The sequence below is a fragment of the Falco rusticolus genome, chromosome 8, assembly GCF_015220075.1.
Source record: "Falco rusticolus isolate bFalRus1 chromosome 8, bFalRus1.pri, whole genome shotgun sequence".
Classification (NCBI taxonomy): Eukaryota; Metazoa; Chordata; class Aves; order Falconiformes; family Falconidae; genus Falco; species Falco rusticolus.
In genome coordinates this window covers 60,739,387-60,758,334 of record NC_051194.1, presented here as the reverse complement: position 1 = coordinate 60,758,334, position 18,948 = coordinate 60,739,387, and the positions used below count along the sequence as shown (strand labels likewise).

The following is an 18,948-nucleotide window of genomic DNA, read 5'->3' as shown; positions in this document are numbered from 1 at the left end:
TTCCTCTGTTCTTACAGAATCCTAATAATTGATGGAAAAAGTGAAAAGTGGTTGGAGATAAGTTGCTGCATAAATATACAGTATTATTCTATGCAACGTTGGTTTCTCCCCTATGGAGAGGAGGAGGGGGGAGGTGACACTGAGCATACTTGGAATTATTTATCTGCCCACTCTTAATTGCCTAGTTTGACTCTGTATGCAGTGGTGCTAACGAAAGAATTTCTCTCACTTGTATCCAATGTGATGCTATCAAATAACTTAGGCTTAGAAGTGAATTTGTTTAAATGAAGAATGATAGGCTTAATGACTACTTATGACGCTTGGAATAAAATTGAAAACCTCTTCAAATGCAGATTCATGATGAAAGGAAGTGTTTTAGGGAGGAATTAAGGGGATGGATTCACTAAGTAATTTACATCCTTTTCTATTGTGTGTTCATCTGTTTTAGTTACGTGGCATAATTTGTTGGTGAGACAAAGGCAGAAATAGATTTGAAGGGCAACTTTCAGATATTGCTGTAGGAATCTCTCCAAAGGAGAGTCTAGGCTTGAAATGACAGAAGGTACCTTTGAAAATCTCTGTGTCCTCAGAAAAGAGTTCCATTAAAAATGGCAAAAGGGGTTCTTTTGATATTTTTTTTTTCTTTCCCTCCCCCTCAGTGAGCTGTTGTAGGGGGGAAATATGTCACCATATTACTATACTGGTTTTGTTCTGGGGTTTGCTTCAGGCTATAAGAAAGAAAGATTGTAAGGCTTATTCTTGCTGTGAATACACTGAGAATTTACCAACTTGTTGCAGCCTTGAGACTTGGGGAAATAAGTGTGAGTGATTGCTATTTAATTTTGAGGACAAAGTTAGCAACTATAAAGGCAAGGTTTACCACTGTGTGGCTGCGTCTGTGATACTGTGGTAGAGTCTGAATTCCCTGTGGTTTCACTGCAGCCTTCCCCAGGCTGCATGGAGGACTTTCAGCTGAGATGACTCTGAGCAGTTGTCAGCTTTATTATAAGAGGTCTCACATAAATCCCTTCCAGTTAGTAGCATATAGTTCAGAAACACCTATGTGGTTGTCTTAATGGTTTTTCATCAACAGGCACAGGAGACTTTTCAAAATGCTGTCCATAGTCTCAGCCTTTCTCCTCTTAAATTATTAATATTGAAATTTCGGCACGTAATACTGCAAGAGACAGGTTACCTCTAACTGTGCAAAACCTTGAGTTGTGTGGCTTTTACCATGTGTTATTTTCCTTTTCTAATGTATATAGTGGTTTTGCATCGTGTGATGTCACGTAGTGCTTTAGCGATGGCAGCGTGCTGTTATGGCTGAAAGCTCTCTCGTTTGCTGCTTTCTCATAACTAATGTGCATATAGAACAGTGCAAATGGCAAAGGTCACATCTGGTTCTAGACCAGATGCATCATCTCAAACACCTGATGTTTCCAGCCAGCACCATATAACATCAGCTTTCCAAGGGAGATTTCCTGGGGTTCTGCTGAAGTATTACATCTAAAACATAGGACTTTTGACACTAGTGACCCAGTGCAAGTACTCATGAAGCTGTCAAAACAGAATTTCACCTACAGCTGGGCAGGTTAACAATGTTACCTTTTGGTTTTCCAGTTCTGAGTTTCTCAGCTGATACTCAGTGATTGTTTGATTTTTTCAAAATAAAATTGCAGTGGCTTGCACAGCTTCAGTATTTCTATTCTTTCTCCTGGTTACCACTCTTGAACAACAGGGAGGAGACTACCCTCCTGCAATCAAACCTTGTATGGGTTTAAGACTGCTGAGTCAAGACTGCTTGGTGCAAGAGAGCAGTGAATTTTGATTTTGTTCTCTTTCAGCATATTTTTACATCAATCTCTGTTTTTTTTAGTTAGAGTGGGTTGAATGTAGTATGGCAGTGCTATACCATTTTCTGAGTTACCTTTCTTCCTCTGGGCATGCTGCTCTTTTGAAGAGACAGGAGAAGGCTTGATGGGCTTTAGGATTCTGCATCACTGGGAAGTGCTAAATCATGCTGGGATAACCAGACTGCTTCCAGTCCGCACGAATGCAAGTGGAGAGGTTTACTTCTCACCATATCCACTTTGTATGGCATTGTTCTCAAGCTGAAATGGCTGAAGATGGAAAACCTTCCAACAGATGAATCTGTGTTTCCCTGCAGCAGGTAGCATTCTTAGCAAATGAGGGGATTAGTGATGGAACTTCCTTTACACAGACCATTAGCACTGTGGGAAGAAGAAAACCTGGCATCCTACTCCCAGTTGCAAGTGATCCAAAAGGAGAGATTTTCTCAGTGCCTGCGCTAGAATGCTAATTCAGGCACGTTGTTGAGGGCTAAATATTAGGCTGGGGCTCAGGTAAGTTTCCAGTGTTCAGGGAATAGGAGTGGAGAGCCTCGGAGAACAGCAGGCGGTTGGATAGTTTGGGTTGTCATTCTGCTGTTAGAAGTATCGAGTGCCTTCCAGAGGTTTGCAAGAGTCTTCCCAGCTGATAGACAGTAAATAGAGAACATGCCAAGCATCTGAGGAAAGATTATTTGGAAAACTGGGAGAGATGATTCCCCTTTGGGGGGAAAGGGTGGTTATTTACAGGTTCCCAAAACAAGCTGCCTTGATAGCTCTGTGGCCCCTCTGAGGGACTGGTCTCATGTTTGATAATGCAGCTACAGCAAGGCGGGGGGGGGGCAGTTATCAAGGGAGAGGAGGAAATCCTCCTCTCGGCAAGCTGGAAGGGATCAAGTTCCTAGTATGGGAATCTGCTCCAAAAGGGGCTATACCCTCTGTTCCCAGAAAGCCTGGGCTGGGTGTGTTAAAAGCAGAGCTTTCCCTCCCTGACAGCTTCATCCTGAGCTATGCTTTTGCTTTCGTAATAAATGGTCCTGACCCAGCATATACACTGCACAGCAGCAGGAAAATATCCTGCAAGTGTAGTCGTAAAGAGAAAAGTTCAAGGAAGAGTGAAGCCAGCTCTGATTCGGTTATTTACCATCAATCAGGCTGTTGCTTGGCAGGGAGTGGATGATTAGGAGCTTGAATGAGCTGAAAAGGGGCAGGAAGAGAAGTGGAGGCAGCATTCTTCCTATTTAAAGCTGCATCCCCTGAAAGGAGTGTTTGCAGACTGCGCTGGAGCTGGTGCTGAAAAAAAAGGGCTCGCAGACTTTGTGCTGGAACTGATGCTGAAAGGCAGCGAGACTCCCCAGCTGGCTTCATGGTGCTAAAATAACCTTATGTTTCTGCGCTTTTTGCTGCCCAGGAGGATACATGCCTCATAGCTAGGCGTGATGGCAATCTGGGTACAAACGAGAACTTTTTTCATCCTTGTTGCTTTATTAGGCCGATTTGTAACCATAAAAGCGCAAGAGGAGGAAGAATATGACGCTGGTGAGTTTCTCGCTCTCCCTCTAGAATGATTATAGTAATTCCCCGCTCTGTGCACGCAGTGGGCTCGCCGTGTGATCTGGGTGGTAAGCGGACTGGAAAACCTCTGGGGTGGAAGGGTAACAGGAGTTTTGCTTTTATAGACGTAAGTGAAGGGGGCTGAGAGGTTTGCGTCTCCAGCTTCTGGCCAGGAGATGGAGGGAGCTTGGAGCCGGGGCTCCGCGGGCGGCAGGCGGTGGGGTTGCGGGGGGCTGAGCCCCGCTGTCCCGGCTGGGGGGGCTGGGTCCTGCTGCCTACCCGGGGCTGCGGCCGTGGGGACGGTTGCAACAAAAGAAAGTGCCGGGGACGGGGCTGAAGGGAGAGCAAGCTGAGCTGGGAGAAGTAAACACAGAAGCCTCGCGCAGGGCGGAGTCGTTTGCGCTGAGCTACATCTGCATTCTCACATTCTTTGTTTTAGGGAAATAGAGAAACGTGGATTTCCTTAACTCCCCCCTCCTTTTTCCTCCTTTCTTTATTTTTCTTCTTTTTTCTTTTCTTTTTTTCTCTTCTTTTTTCCTCCTTTTTTCTTCCTTTTTAAATCTTTTTCCTTCTTTTAATCTTTTTTCCTTTTTTAAAAAACTTTTTTTTGTTGTTCTCTTTTTTTTTTTTTTTTTTTTTTTTTTCCTTTCTTTCTCCCCTGCCGCCTTTTCCTCTCCCTCTCTTTCCCCCTTTGCCTCCTTCCCCTGCTGTCGCTGGCGGGGCTGCCTGCTCCCCACCTTGGCAGAGCCGCGCTGGGTCCGGTCCCTAGCAAGCTCTGTGGGTGCAGGAGGGCTGGCAAGCTGCCTACCTGACCTGTGTAACCTGCGCTCCCTTGGGCTGCTTTCTGGCTGTCTGGATGTAATATTGGTCCAGTGCCTGAGAAAGGGAGACTGGTGGTCAGGGGAACGCGCTGTGCCAGCGCCCTTCCATCACTCCGGCTGGATGTCCTGCTGTACGTTGATTTCCTGAAATGTGAGCAGGCTGGTTACAGGACACTCCGTAGCTGTTGTACTCCTGAACGTACTTGCTAGGCTTCTCATACGTAACACCGGCTTCTATTCCAAATAATACCTAACAAAGGGATGAATACATTCCCCTACAATAGAACTCACAGTTATTTTATTGTGTGTTTTCAAGAGTTTTTCATTTTTCTCGTAACTGAACTTTTCTGATAATACGCGGCATTGCACAAGTGAGGAGGAATCAAAGCCCGATGAATAAAACAACACAGTAATTCTGAAACTTTTGTTCTACAAAGCAAAATGAGACTGTCCTGACTCTGCACAGCTGTGGAAGAAGTCCCATAGAGGGGGCACTTTGTATAATTTTCGGAGTATAATTCATGTACTTGCCATAAAGGGAGGCAAATGTTATGCGTGTTTCGGTTACATATAACGCCCAAGAAAACACTTGTGAAAATATTGGCTTCATTTTTTGGTATCTGTTTTGTAAAAATGATAGCTTTTTTGCTGCTTAAAAAGAAAAAAAGACAGGTTTTATGTGAGATTTCTGTGGGGTTATTATGGGTCATTCACTAGTTTGTTGCTGTTATGGAAATTAGGGGATGAGCCAGTAATGTAGCAACACCTTCTGGGATGTACTTCCCATACGCTGATGGCTGAGAAAACGGAGAGGTACGTGGTAAGTCAGAGAGCAAAACATGTTGTAATGAATTAGTGACATCTGTTTGCACTTACTTCACTTATTCGTCTTCCTGTTTGAGAATGTAATAGCCCGTCTACCATTCAACAGTGTTCATTTTATTAAAAAAAAAATACAAACCCAAGCTATTTGAGTGTGTTGTGTGGGATGGTGCACAGTGAGGAAGAAGAGGGGGCGGTACATCCTACACATTGGTCTGGTTTAACTGTATAAACAAGGGGTTTAAATTTTTATTTAGCTCCTGATTGAAGCCCGCAGAAGCTGCAGAACGGGCAGGTTTTTACCCTTAGTTTGTCTTGGGTTTGGTACTTGTGCAGAGGTCTGACATTAGTGTACATTGTATTGTGCTGCAGCTGCTTCACTTCTCCACATTCAGTTGGTCCAGTGTGTCACCTGAATACAAGTGTTGTGGTAGACAAATATTGGAGGCATCTGTGGAAGCAGGGAAGGTGCTTCAGGAAGCTTATGTTAGAAAAAAACTGTCAGACTGCCAGAAAGTACATATACTAGTGTTTTACTGGTCATTTTTCATGCCAAATCCGAGAAAAAAACCATGAAGGACTAAACACCAGTTACCAACCTCAACCACAGTAGAAGAAAGAAATAGTTTTGGCAGATCTATGTTACAGAATTTATCATGATAAGGGTGTGATATTGACAGATAAGTTGATTATAGTAAAGCAGGTAAAATGGTTGAAAACCAGTTTAATGTAAGCGCCATAATACTACCTCAGGACAAGTATACTGCTTAACATTTTCTTTTTTTGGCACTTACCATTGCTGTGCTTTTAAGTAACGCCAGTTTCTATATTAATTTTTTTCTCTTGGAACCATTGCAGATCGATCTGTTTTGTTCAGGAACGCTTGGCTGGTAGTGCTAGATAGTACACACACTTAAAAGGCAGGTAAAACCCTGGAAAACAGGCACTTTCAAACCTAGTGCAACAAAATTGGTCATCTTGAGATGGGCTGTTTTAAATGTGCCTATTTAAAAGTTATTTAGGAATAAAGTCGGCATTGCAAAATCCTAGAAAGACTGGAAGATCCTGGGTTTAATTCCTGTGTAGGGGCCCAGACTAGCTGAGAAATGCAGTAGGGCTAAAAACTGCCTAGGAGATGGCTGAAATTATGTGCCATTTAAGCCCTGAACACTTGGAAGCCCTGAATATTTGATGTAGGGATATCCACATGCTGTATGATTCCTCTTTCCTTAGGACTCAGGATAGAGGAAACTACTAGCAGTGCATGCTGCTGGGACCCTTTTCCCTCTACCTGTGAGGGTAAATGTGATTGCTTTCTTCAGAAAAGTTGTTTAAGAAAACTAGGAACACGCCTTCAGTGGAAAATCTGTTAACTTGAATCAGGGCTGAAATTGGGGGAATCGGCTCCTTCAAAAGGATTTGCCTGTGCCAAATTGCACATGGGCATGGCAGTGATGGTCTGTTGCCACCATCCCCTGTATTTCTCACTGCAGTCCTCCACTTGCCTTTAGGTTCTCATCAGTTTCTACAACACACCCTTGTCTGTGAATTTTGTGGCTATTTATCCTTCCCTGTCCCACTCCTGTAGTGTCAGCCCCACTTCAGCTGAGATGTGAGCCCTGGTATGAATTTAAAAGTATCTAATTTGCCTGGTTCAACAGCGTGAGCTAGCAAAGACAAACAATGGCCATTCCATTTGAGTTCATGTTTATCTTTGCCTTCTCTGAATTCTCCAGGTCTTTCACTTTGCCTGGAAACTAGGCAAAGGAGAGAGGAGGATGGTCTGGCCTTAATGGAGACAGAAACAGCTCAGTTGGCTGAATAGGGGCTGTTAAATATGTCCATTATTCCCTCACTGATATTAGTAGCCTCTTTTCTCCCTAAAGATGATGCCTCTGTTGCACAGTCTCCTCGCTGGGGCAAGTGTTGGGTATATGATGGCAAGGGAAATTCAGCTGTAGCTAGGAGGAGGTAAGCGAGTAACTGAGCATTCATGCCAGATGGTTCGTTGGTTTTTATGGGTCTTTCATCTTTGTAAATAGTCCTCAACGCTCCTAAGGAGAAGGATAATGATTTTATATGAAAGATGTGGGGACGAAATCGGTCTTGCTAATTCTCACAGTTTTAGCAAGAATCTTATGATACTTGGAATCATAGAATTGTTTAGATTGGAAAAGATGTTTAAGATCACTGAGTCCACCTGTTAACACAGCAGTGCCAAGGCCACCACTGAACCATGTCCTTCAGGGCTGCATCTGTGTGTTTTTTAAACCCCTCCAGGGATGGTGACCCTACCGCCTCCCCGGGCAGCCTGTCCCAGGGCTTCACCGCCCTTTTGGTGGAGAAATGTTCCCTCACACCCAACCTAAACCTCCCCTGGCGCAGGGAGGTTTACTGGGAATTCACAGTTCTTTGGGGTCTGACTTACGACTCCAGAATATTTGTGGTTGTGTTCCCTGCCTGTAAAAGTGTGGGAAGGAGATTCTACAGAGAAATTTCCCCAAGAAGAGTCTTCAAGAATATTCTTCCTGCTCAGACTAAGCAAACTTGTGCTCAAAAATATGGAATACGTAAAACTGAGGGTCATGTTAAGCTCTCCATATTAGCTTGTTTTTTTTAGAAAATACTTTGTGGTTGAAGAATAATTGTGTACTGTGGTCGTTAGTGCAGGCATATTTTTTTGCCACAGTGTTTACAGATACAGATTATTGCCAAATGGTCATTTCATGCTCTCGTTTGCATTTTGGCACGCTCACACTTCATTTCTTAGTGAAGTCCTTTCATTTTTGTAATTTGTTTCAATATGATAACGTTTTATTTAGGTTTTTTGTTAATGTAAAACATTGCAGGATTGGTTCTGTTTAACAATCGTGTATATATAAACATAAAAATAAGCCCTTTTCAATTTGTTAACTCTTTAGAAGTTTTCAGAAAAAATAAATGTACGCTAAACCCCTCAATTTGTAATAAGATTTACCCAGGAAACCCTGCTTAGGAGCAGCTCCTGGTATATGAATAGTATTTAGTATTTCTCTCTGAGTTAACTAGAAGTTATATCATTTTTCTGTGGTTAGAATTAGAACTGGTCAACTCACCACATTACTTGGGTTTTGGTGTTTTGTGAGACAAGCAGCACAGGGATTCTTGTGTGTACGTGTGGGGGAGCAGAAACTCTGAAGGCAGACCTTCATGCAAGACTATGATCCTTTAAAAAAAACCGAGCAGATGTTCATGGCCTGTGTGCAACTATTTTTCCATATACAGAGAAAGGCAATGAACTCAGTGCCAAAAAATAATAAAGTAATAATAAAAAAATAGTCAAAATTCCAGCCAGAGGCATGTGATCTATCCTTATATGTACACTGATTGTTTCACCCATGTTTATCTTTGTGACCCTGCACATTTTTGTGTGTAAATTCCTGGTGATATACTATATTTTTCTCAGAAATTCTTCTTCGAAAGAATAAATGAAGGTGCCAATCCAGTGGATTCTCAGTTGGGTCAAGGAAGAGAGGCTGGGCTTGCACTTGAACTTATTTTATAGACAAAAGAACCGATTCTTAATCTAATGCACAGGCCAAAACCAAGTATCCTTGAGTGTAAAATGAGTAAGTTAATCAGATTAACTCAGAATTTCAGTTTTCAACAAAGGCTTCTTGGAGTTTGAACTTTCAGAGCACGAGGAAAGATTGTTGTACTGGCAGCCTGAAATCTCAAACTGCAACAGATCCGCCTTGTTAAACCGCCCTTTGAAGCCCTGGTGAGACTGTAACGTGCAGGAGGTCAGATACAATTTGAACTGCAACGTCTGATGCATTGATTCAAAGGGTAATGAGAAAGGAATGAGGGAAATGTGTTTGTTTCTGTCGTCAAAAATAAGTGTTAAGAAATCAGGTACTTTCAAGCTGGAGAAAAATGGCTTCTAAGTCACATAACACCTTGAGGATGAGAGGTACCTCAGAGGCGATGCTGTGTACTGTTTACATCTTTAATGTAATCAATACGTTGTGTCACAGATTATTCTGTGATTTATGCTTTTCCTGACTTAAATTCTGAGAAATGTGAAGAGTTAGTGCTGTTGCTGAGCTACCAGAAAGGATAAACCAGCGATACTGTCTATAGAAGTGACACAACAATTTGTTCATATAAATTCTTTTTTTATAGGTTGATTTATAGTTACAAAAACAATAGCACGCGGTAGGCTTTGGATGCTGATAAGCCCCCAGTGCTATGGTAATTAAAATATCCAAACCATTACTTACAATTATCTTTTCTTAGTAAGCAACGTACATTTTTCATAGCCTGCTGTGCTGTCTTTTATTCATGTAGTGAGAAACAATTCCATTATTCCACTATCCCACCCGCGTTTGCTGCGGAAAGGTCATGTGTTATATAAGCATGAAGACTAAGAATGGTTGTCAGAGGGCCAGCGGTGGGATGCTCCCTGTACGGGGAACCTCTATTCATGCACACCCTTGGGATTCCTTGTTTATTAGCTGCTGAAGATAGGTCTTGTCTTTGGAGGGCTGGTCTAAGCGTTGTTCCTTGGCCATGCTGCTGCCAGCTCAAACTTGATTGGAGTTTTGGAGAATTTGTGTTTTTTCTGCAGCTTTGTGTAAATAGTACAGTTGGGAGAATGACGTAATGGGGTTGGTTTTATACTGAAAAAATTCCACGGTGTTTTGTGTCTTTGCTAGTTTTCATTTATAGCCTTTGGATTATGTAACGGTAGCATGGGGGGACTAAAGAATTAATTTGAATCTCTGTGCCCCTGTTTTTTTGGATAATGTGACTGAGCAGAAACACAAGCAGCGACTGATACTGCTGGCAGGAATTCAGAGTTTTGGACATGAACTCGCTTAGAGTAGGAACAGAAGAGTAAACTGTCTCTCGGAGGCCTGTTCCCTGCTGTGCGGTAGATGTCTGGCTGAGAAGGTCCATACAGTATCTTCTCCAACTGCTCTTTGGCCAGGAGCTGCCTGCCAGCGTCCTTCGGCAGGCTGCCCGTCTGAAGGGAGGCATTAACGGCACAATGGCAGCATGGTGCGGCGAGGGATTAAGGGAGATAAAAGGTATCGTCCTGAGTCTTTCCTGGGCCAGTTGCTCCAAGGTGAATACTGCACATTAGATGGTAACAAAAATAGAAGCTAAAAGCCAGGAAGAAACTGTTCCTCATTTAAGAAGGCCTGTCCCTGGATAGTTGTGTTACTACAGGTAACCTCAGAGGTTATGCTGAGGGTTTTGTTTAAAGCCGTCCTCCCTCTTCCAAGAAACCATAGAAGACCTTGACTGATATTTAATCACTTTCTAGTCTGAAGTCTTATGTCTCTTGTCCTGTTAAATATCCCAGTAGGTCAAGAAAAAATTTTTAAGGAAAAAAATAAAGCGGAAGCAGTGAACAGAAGCTGTGCTTGCTTGCTCGATTGCCTGTTTTCCACCCAGCTTTTCACAAATATTTCCTTTACAGGCTTCTACCAAATCTCTTGATCTGATGAAAATGTGATGTAATGACGTACTGATTGCTATCTTATGATAATTATTTTTGTCTCATTTTCTGTCTGTTTTAAAGTGTTATTTTTGTCAGCTGCAGTGCCTTAAGCATTCCAAATACTGAGTCTCGCATGCTCGATGGTTGGATAACAGCATTCCGTGGCGCATTGTTGAGATAAATAATTGAAATCTCACTGGCAAGAGGAACTTACTTCAGACTAGGATATATGATTAGGTTTGTTAGACATATAAGGATGATTTAGCCATCTTTAAGCCATCAGTGCTATTTTAGGTAAATCAAGTTACCTTGAATGATGAACATTCAGTTGACCCAAATTATGAATTTTAATTATCAGTAACAAGTAATACAATAAATAAAAATGTATTTTTTTTAATACAGTATGATCTATATTTGGCTTTCTCACATTAATGATGAGCCTCTTAGTAGGAAAGATACCACTGAGTGGCCGGATCATCTCACTCCTCCTCTAAAACTCCTGGCTGTTTTCTGAAATTCCTCTTCCCATCACAAAATGAGAACATACTTTAATGTCACTTATCTTCACGTGTGTCCCAGACCCAATGGTAGTGATGCTTTGCACAAGAGGTTAAGGTCAAGAAAGGAGAGCATTCTCTGTGGCAGCTGTGACCAGACCCATAGAAACCTGCCAACTAGATGAACTGAAACAGCGATTAACCGCTGAGGGCTCCAGCTAGCAAACCACCTTGTGGTTCTGGGGTTGTCCTGGCTTAATGTTACCTAACAGCATGGCTGCTGATCCCAAACTGGCTGAAGGTGCCTTTATTTAATAATGTATTATTGCTACAAGGCAAGCTCACTTATTACAGTTCTGGAAAAATCCTGATTTATTCAACAGGAACTTTGAAAATCAGTTAGACTTCAGGTCTTTGGAGATAGGAACAGATCTTTCCAAAATAGTTTAGGAGTCAGACTTGCAGATGGGACTGTAGCATCCCTAAGGGAGGACTTGAGCATCATTCATTGTGTGCACTGTTGAATTATAACTAACTTGGTTGTTGTTACCGGGCAAGGACGTTGCAGAGTTCCTGTTCCTGCCCCCCAATAATTTTAAAAGGCTTTATGCTGTGTTGATGTAAAAATGTTTGATTGCTAGTAAAGCATTTGGCTCACTGTCTTAGGAAATCTTAAAGTTAGTATTGGCTTGAATGTTGCTGTGGTGAGCGGTGGGAGAATTAAATAAAGGTGTGTGATTAAGAGTAATGTATCTTCATTGCGGATGGAACCTCATGGGTTCACAGACAGTCTTCTGTAATCTGGACCAGGAAAGAAACAGGATGTTAACAAAATTCACAGATGATAATGAGTAATGAAATACTTGCCATCTGCGCAAAAATATGGGTAAGAAATACAAAGAAGAGAATTATCTTTAAAACGTGTAAGCTGGAGTGATGAAAACGACAGTTTGCGTTGTGCTCTGTAATCAGAGCAGGCTAAAACTAAGGAGGCTCTTCTTTGGCACATAGTAGGAATCGGTGAAGAGAAATGTGGTTCTTAGGATCCATTAGGCAGAAAAACACAAGGAAAAGAATGAGAGGCTTTTTTTCATCCTTCAGTAATCAAGTCCAATGTCAGCTTATGCGGTAATTTATGGGGGAAAAAAAAGGTGATAAAATGGAAATTTAGGTGACCCAGACTTGAATAAGACAGATGTTCTGAGGACTGAATGTCTTTTATTTGAGGTTTTTGCCATGTGCACACCTGCCAGACTGAGTAATCCTCAGTGTGTCCAAAGCTTTGAGAAGGGAAGATGAAGGGAAGCAAAAGAAGCAGGAGCTTCCAGAGAGGCATGGGGTGCCAGGTGCGGCTCGTGCCTCTTGAGGAGCTCTTGGCTCTGCGCGACTGAGGTGTTATTACCCTATTGTGACCTCAGGGTGAGGAAAAGGAGTGAAAATAGTTTGCATTTTCCACTCCTTCAGAGGCACAGACAGGAAGTAGTATCTCTCTTCCTTTGTATTAATTTTCCATTGAAGGAATGGCTTCTTTTATTAAAAAATCCCCAAACCCAACACACTCTAATGCATGCATTGAAAATCTAGTGGTTTCTGAAAGCAAAGGTAATCAACTTCATGATGCAGTTAAAGAACCTGCAATGTTGAAGTTGTATTTTCTTTAACTCACGCAGACCATACAAGAGCTTTTCACATGCTATATATCCAAATTGACAGTGTTTCTTCAGGCCTGTGAGGCATTAAAACAATGTTTTTAACAAAGGGCTTACAAGTCAGAATTGTTGCATTATGCCTGCTTTGTATCTTATGGCACACAGCATCTGACATGTTAGCTATCCTATATTTTAATGATTGCTCGAACTGAGTCCCGAAGAGGAATCCATGTAGCAACAACTTCTGAAGACACCGTTAAGACTTTTACCGACTTTGTGTTCAAATCATAGCACTTTTGATGTCATCATTCCAAACATATCATACAAAAGACTCTAGGTTTTATATGTGAGATCTCATTTTGTCCATTAGTGCCGCCCCTTCCCCCCCCCCCAATCTTAGTAAAAAAATATTTCAATTTCAAATTGCATGCACTAGGTAAAGAACACAATTCTGAATGTAGCTTATTGCTTCCTATTTATTTTAAAAATCGGTAATGTAGAACTCTCTCAAATTAGGAATGTTTGGGGTTACCAGTATACATGCTAAAATTCTAAAAATAAAATCATGTATATTTGTAACTTAATGTGCGTTAAATTTTAGAGTAGTGTAATAGGGAATGCATTTTATATATACACAGATATATATACACACACACATATATATAAAGTGTGGTGTCTTAAGACATCAGACATTCCCACTGTATAGGAACTACATTGCAAGGCAGATGCATCTCGCTGGTGAAAGTAATAGAGGATGATTTCCAGATGTTTAAATGCTTGCTTTGGCAAGAGTCAGAAAATACTGGAACACGCATTGGCAACAAAGGAAGAGAAGAGCTTGATGTAAGAGGCACCAAGCGTGGTGACAAGCAAGGCAGAACATGGAAAACGGAGCTATGTGGAGAAGGAAGAGCCAACACAACTGTATGGCTGCAGGGGCAGCACTGAATCTTGGAATTGTGCTGATGATTGGCAGAGTGCCTTCGGAAGCCCGCTTCAGAAATTAGAACTGAGATTAGGGAAATTGTCCTTTACCTTTTAAAACTTTTGCTGTAGTGATAGAAAATTTTTTCTAAACCTGAACGCTGAGATTGAGTAGCTTGAGCATGCTTTGATTTCATGGTACCTTAAAGTGCAGGACCCTCCTATGAATTTGTGCGGTGCTGAGCACAAAGCATCCTTGATCTCAAATGAAGCCTGAGGGTACTACTGTAATATATGTACTGAGTCACCATGCTAATAATATATTTCTTCAATTGCATGGATTTTCGTGTTGAATAGCTGACTAGTTTCAGAAGTGGAATCTGGCTCCTCAGCAAAGAAATCTCTAGACAGTGAATCACACCTCTGTAGCCGTACCATGTTGTATCAAAATGTTCCCACTCCTTGGTTTGTTTTTTTTTTATTTTTTTGGGGGGGCAGGGTGCGATGGTGGGGAGAGAAGAGTTAAACCTTGTTCTCCTCAAGCTGTGCATGGTTGCCCTTATGAAGAATGCTAGGGCCAGCCAGTGCTCTAATTTTTATTACTAATATCTTTGTAACAGTTTTAGAATTGAGGCTATAGAGCACTTAGGGGTTTTTTTTGGTTGTGGGTATTTTTTTTTTTTCTTTCTTTCTTTTTCCAGCTGTTCTCTGTCTCTTTGAGCCTTCCCTGGTTTCCTAGGAAACCTTTGCAGGACAGAATTTGTCTATTTTATAGGCACTGTGCAAGATAGGCAGTTTATTTTGTTTGTGTTTGAAAGTAATGAATACAGAAAGTAAATATTTGGTGATCTAAATCTGCCATTCAGGAGAGTAATTTGGAAATCTGACTTGAAGCACATGAATAGCCTTATTTCTTGTAGTGAGGTGACTTCTGCGTAGTTTGTTTGCCCCTTAATGAATTAAAACTTTCATTATTTCAGTTTTTCATGTAAAAGAGGGCAACAGACATCAGGATCTATTTGTCTGAAGTAAGTATGAATTAGGAAAATTGACAGCAGTGAGTTACTTGTAATAAAAGAGTAGTTAGAAATCTTTTATCAATTACACTGAAAAATGTTAAGTGCACATAGAGATGATTTTCGTATAAGCAGTGTTTTTAAAATCTGTTATCCCTGGAGTATTAGAGCTATGCAGGCTTTCTGTAATAACCCCCCCAGACGAAGTCGTGCTGAGTTTTGCTATCCTTTTGCACAGATTCATGTGATTTTGACCGAAGATTGCTTTCAGTTGTGAGCAAATGTCACTACACAAACACAGCCTGGTTTCTGGTTTCAGGGGGACCCAAGGGAATCTCAGAGGCTTTGCTTTGAGTTTTCTCCATGCTCAGGTCTGACACAGAAAAAATCTTTGCATCATCTCAGTACAGAAAAGCAAGTTAAGCCTTTCAGGGTTCTAAAGATGGTCCACGTGCTTAGTATGACAGATGAACATCTGGTAAATTTTACATGAAGCTACAGGATGTTCAATAAAGACTTAAAATTGGGACAGAATTAAGCATGCCTGATCTGGATAGTGACTTGACATTTGGTGTGTGTGACATCCTAATCTGTAGCTCTGCCTGGGAGAAAGCCGCTGAGCGATGGCAGGAGGAGGAAATGTGACTGTGCCTGGGAAGGGGAGGCTCCTGCCGTCCCGCTTGCTAATAGGACATAGCTGTGGCTTAGGCTGTCTTATAAATGTCAGCGAGCGTTGCCTCAATGCCATGAGAAGAAACTTTCTGGTGTGATAGTTCCCTGCCTTTCTCCTACTGGGACAGGAATCAACTGAGAAATTCATGGCACGCAGGGTTTCAAAATGCGATGTGAGAGAGCAAGATCCTGCTGCTCTGCTTCATGTCTGCATCAAATGTCCCTGCTTTCAAAACCCCGATTACTTCATTGGTACTACTTGGCGAGTAGGGGTCCCTTGAGAAAAGGAGTAAGACTTTTTAAAATGTTATTTATATTTTAGTCTACTTATCCTGTAGCTTAAATGTTTCAACTTCTGAAAAAGAAGTCTGAAAACATAGCTAAACCACATTACTGCTTTTGAGGTAAAGTTGGTCTGTGCCCTGAAGGATGATGAGTTGAAGGGAAAGCATATGCTGTTAGGTAGGTAGTATTGTTACCCAGACTTACTAGCCACCGATACTCAGATTAGCTGGGACACTCCTAGGATCCAGGAGTGTGTAGCTTCCTCAAATAGTTACTTAAGGGCTTTGTTCTTGGAGAAAGCTGTGAGGCACTGTGCAGCAGTTACTGCAGTGAACTACAGGGTGAGTATAGGCCGTCTTGGGTCCGTGTGTAAAGGCCATTCTCCAGTTTGTCCGGTGTTTCCACCCCCAAGCAAGAAAAAAGGTTTGAATGGATCCCTACTCTCTCCCAGTGTAATGGTATAAAACTGAACCTGGGTAGGATTAAAAGAGTGGTTCATCTTCTGGCTTTCAGTTGTTTACTTTGAAACCATAGGTTTGAGGCTGGGTTAGCAAAAGGGTAGACTTTTACTAAAAGTAGTTTCTAGGGACTGTTTGTTAGAACTATTGGCTTATACTTCTGGTCACAAAAAATAGGAATCAGAATGATTTTTAATTTTTTCCCTGAGTTGGATTTTGTTTCTTCATAAAATGGCTAAATTAACTCTCCATCTTATTCTTGGAAGGGTGTGTGTGTCTGCATTCTTTTTTTAATTTTTCTTTATTCTAATCTCCTCCCTCATGCAGGCTGAAAGACTGAAATTCCTCCTTGAAGTATGCAAGACTTAGAATTCTCGAAGTCATTTGTTTATACAGTGTGATGCAGTTCACAATGAAATGTAAATACCAGGACTCTGATGCTCCTGCTTTTGCAGCTAGCATTGATTTAAATCTGTTTATTAAAATGGCAGAATGAGCTTTAGGTCATTTTGTCACAGTCAGGCAAGACAAATAGGTAATTATTATAAGCCCTTTTGATACCTAACAAACTGTGATGTTTGAGGCTAGATCTTGCTTAGACCTGGTTCCCTTAGTCCTTGTCTCAGTAGGTAGAAGGTGAGGTTTTTTCCAGGGGTGGTGATGGTGGTATAAGTTTTCTTGTTTTTTTTTTGGGGGGGGGAGTTTTGTTGTTTGGGTTTTGTTTTTTTTTTTTTGGTGGTGGTGGTGTGTGTGGGGTGGGGTGTTTTTTTTTGTTTTGCTTGTTGGTGTTTTGTTTTGGTTGGTTTGGTTTGATTTGGTTGCCATTTTCCTTTTTATTTTATCTTCCCCCTGGAGTTACCTAGTATAAATAAGGGGATCTGGCAAATGGTTTCAGAGCTAACGCAGGAGAAACTTTTCTTGCCCCTTTGTGTGTCCCATAAAAGCAATCCTTCGAGTACTGCTAGCCTTGCTCTGAGATGACAACAACAAATGGTATCCCACAACTCTGGTTAAGGCAAGTTTAATAAAAGAAATTGCATCAGTTGTTGCTGACAGTAGCCTCTGTCACATTTAAAAACATAGCTAATATCTTTGGCTTGTTTAGGAATAGCAGAATCAATTTTTCAGGAATACAGGTATTAAAAAGAAGAAGCAACAGCGGTGTAACCTGTAGGTCATTACAGACGCTATACCATTACAGCAATTAGAGTGGGTTTTTTTTATGCAATGCAGCACAATCTCTTTGGGCATCTGAAATGTTTCTTTTAAGTCTTAATCAACTAAATATATTCCCTGTTCCTAAAGGGTGATGTAGGCGTGTGCCATTCTTCATGTATAGCTGTGCTATACATTTTTGTAGCCCAGTAGTAGATTTGGGGCTGGGAGAAGTTGCAGATCTAGTCATTATCCCTACTGATAGATGTACTACTGAAGAACACAAAATATTTCTTCAAAATGCCTTTTCCCTCTGTTCTACCTTACACTAGTTTTCTTGGGTTTTTTTTTTCCTTCTTTGTTTTCCTGTTCCTATCCTGTGGGAGACACGTGGGAGCCTGCTACCAGACAGCTCTGGTTTTGGAAATGGAATTGTCTTCATGCAAATTGCCCGACAGGCATTGTTTTTCTTTCAGTACAACTAAATGCACTCACTGCCGTACTATGACGAGTCTGACATGCTTGCAAAATACAGGGTTTTGTAGCCTGTGAAGTCTCTGCTATGTTGTATGCGATTAAAGCTCAAGTTACACGGTGCGCCAGTGCTTTAGGTGGTGCTTACTCAGAGAAACTTTCTGCAGCAAGAAATGTGACTGGTGCCATGGAACATCCCTTATCTACTGAAAAGGAAAGATTTGGTGAAGCCTTGAATAGGCTGGTGTATGTGTTATTTAGGCTCTGTAAGAATGTTAAGAAGAAAAGAATAGAGAGTAGAAAAAATTTAAACATATTACAACTTCCATTGATCCAAACCGACTTTCCATTTTTGATTAAGGAGTATTCTCCCTGAGTTGCTGTGCGTTTGAGTTCTCTGTTTTTGTAACATGAATAGTGCAGCAATTACCTGAAATTAGTAAGCTGTTTGTTGTGTAGGAGTTTTCTAGTCAGTTTAAAGTGTTACCTGTATTCATAAGAAATTAATATTAAAAATTATGGTACCAGGACCTCAGGTGCTTGAGGTCTGATTTTAAGGGACTGAGTTTCTAAAGCAAGTTGTGAAGCCTGTGTGCAGCATAGTCTAGTTCAGCAGAACGCACCTCTGAGCCAGCACTACAGGCTCCTCTGATCCGTGCATCTTGGCGCTCAAACTCCCACAATGATTTTGTTCTTCAAGCACTGGTAGTTTTAAAACAGGAAGTAGAAAGTGGAAGATAAATTTTTCTCAAGATCTATTAACGTGCCTCGTTGATCGTATTTTAATATTCCTGTCTTAAGGAGAGTTTGAAATGGATTTTATTTCTGGATTATTTTGAAAGTATCGTATTTCTCTGTCATAGTAAAATGACAACCCCTTCCAAAACAGTCTACATACCAATGCCTTGTGCCTAAGTTTGGGTGTAAGGATGTTGCACTGCTCGTAAATAGGGGAATGGAAATGTAGAGTGATGAGATGTCTATCTCCAGCTGGTTCTGAATATTCTCTTTGGATGCTGATGAGGAGCACGAAGCAGGGAAGGCCCTCCCTACAGGTATATTCACATAGTGACCACCTTTTGGGTAAGGGTCTTTCACAGTGAGCTCTAGACATCTGCTTTACGTCAGGAATGTTTGAACGTATAGCTCAGTGGCAAGAGGATGTCTTGCAAAAGGCTGTCACACATTTTCTTATGCTCTTTGGAAGACACTTCTCTTACCAGAGAGATGATTTAACTGCATGCTATTCTGTTCTTTGACTGTTTATTAATAGATGAACATCTGGG

At 41.3% G+C, this 18,948-nt stretch overlaps 1 protein-coding gene across 1 annotated transcript in view; it reads left to right on the top strand.

Annotated features, from left to right (window-relative positions):
- The first annotated feature begins 2,816 nt into the window (after positions 1-2,816).
- Positions 2,817-18,948, top strand: part of COL5A2 (collagen type V alpha 2 chain) — a 113,202-nt gene continuing 97,070 nt past the window's right edge. The window contains exon 1 of the mRNA XM_037397972.1: positions 2,817-3,386. Coding sequence (XP_037253869.1) covers positions 3,287-3,386 — 100 coding nt within the window. The 5' untranslated portion in view covers positions 2,817-3,286. The remainder of the gene's footprint in view (positions 3,387-18,948) is intronic.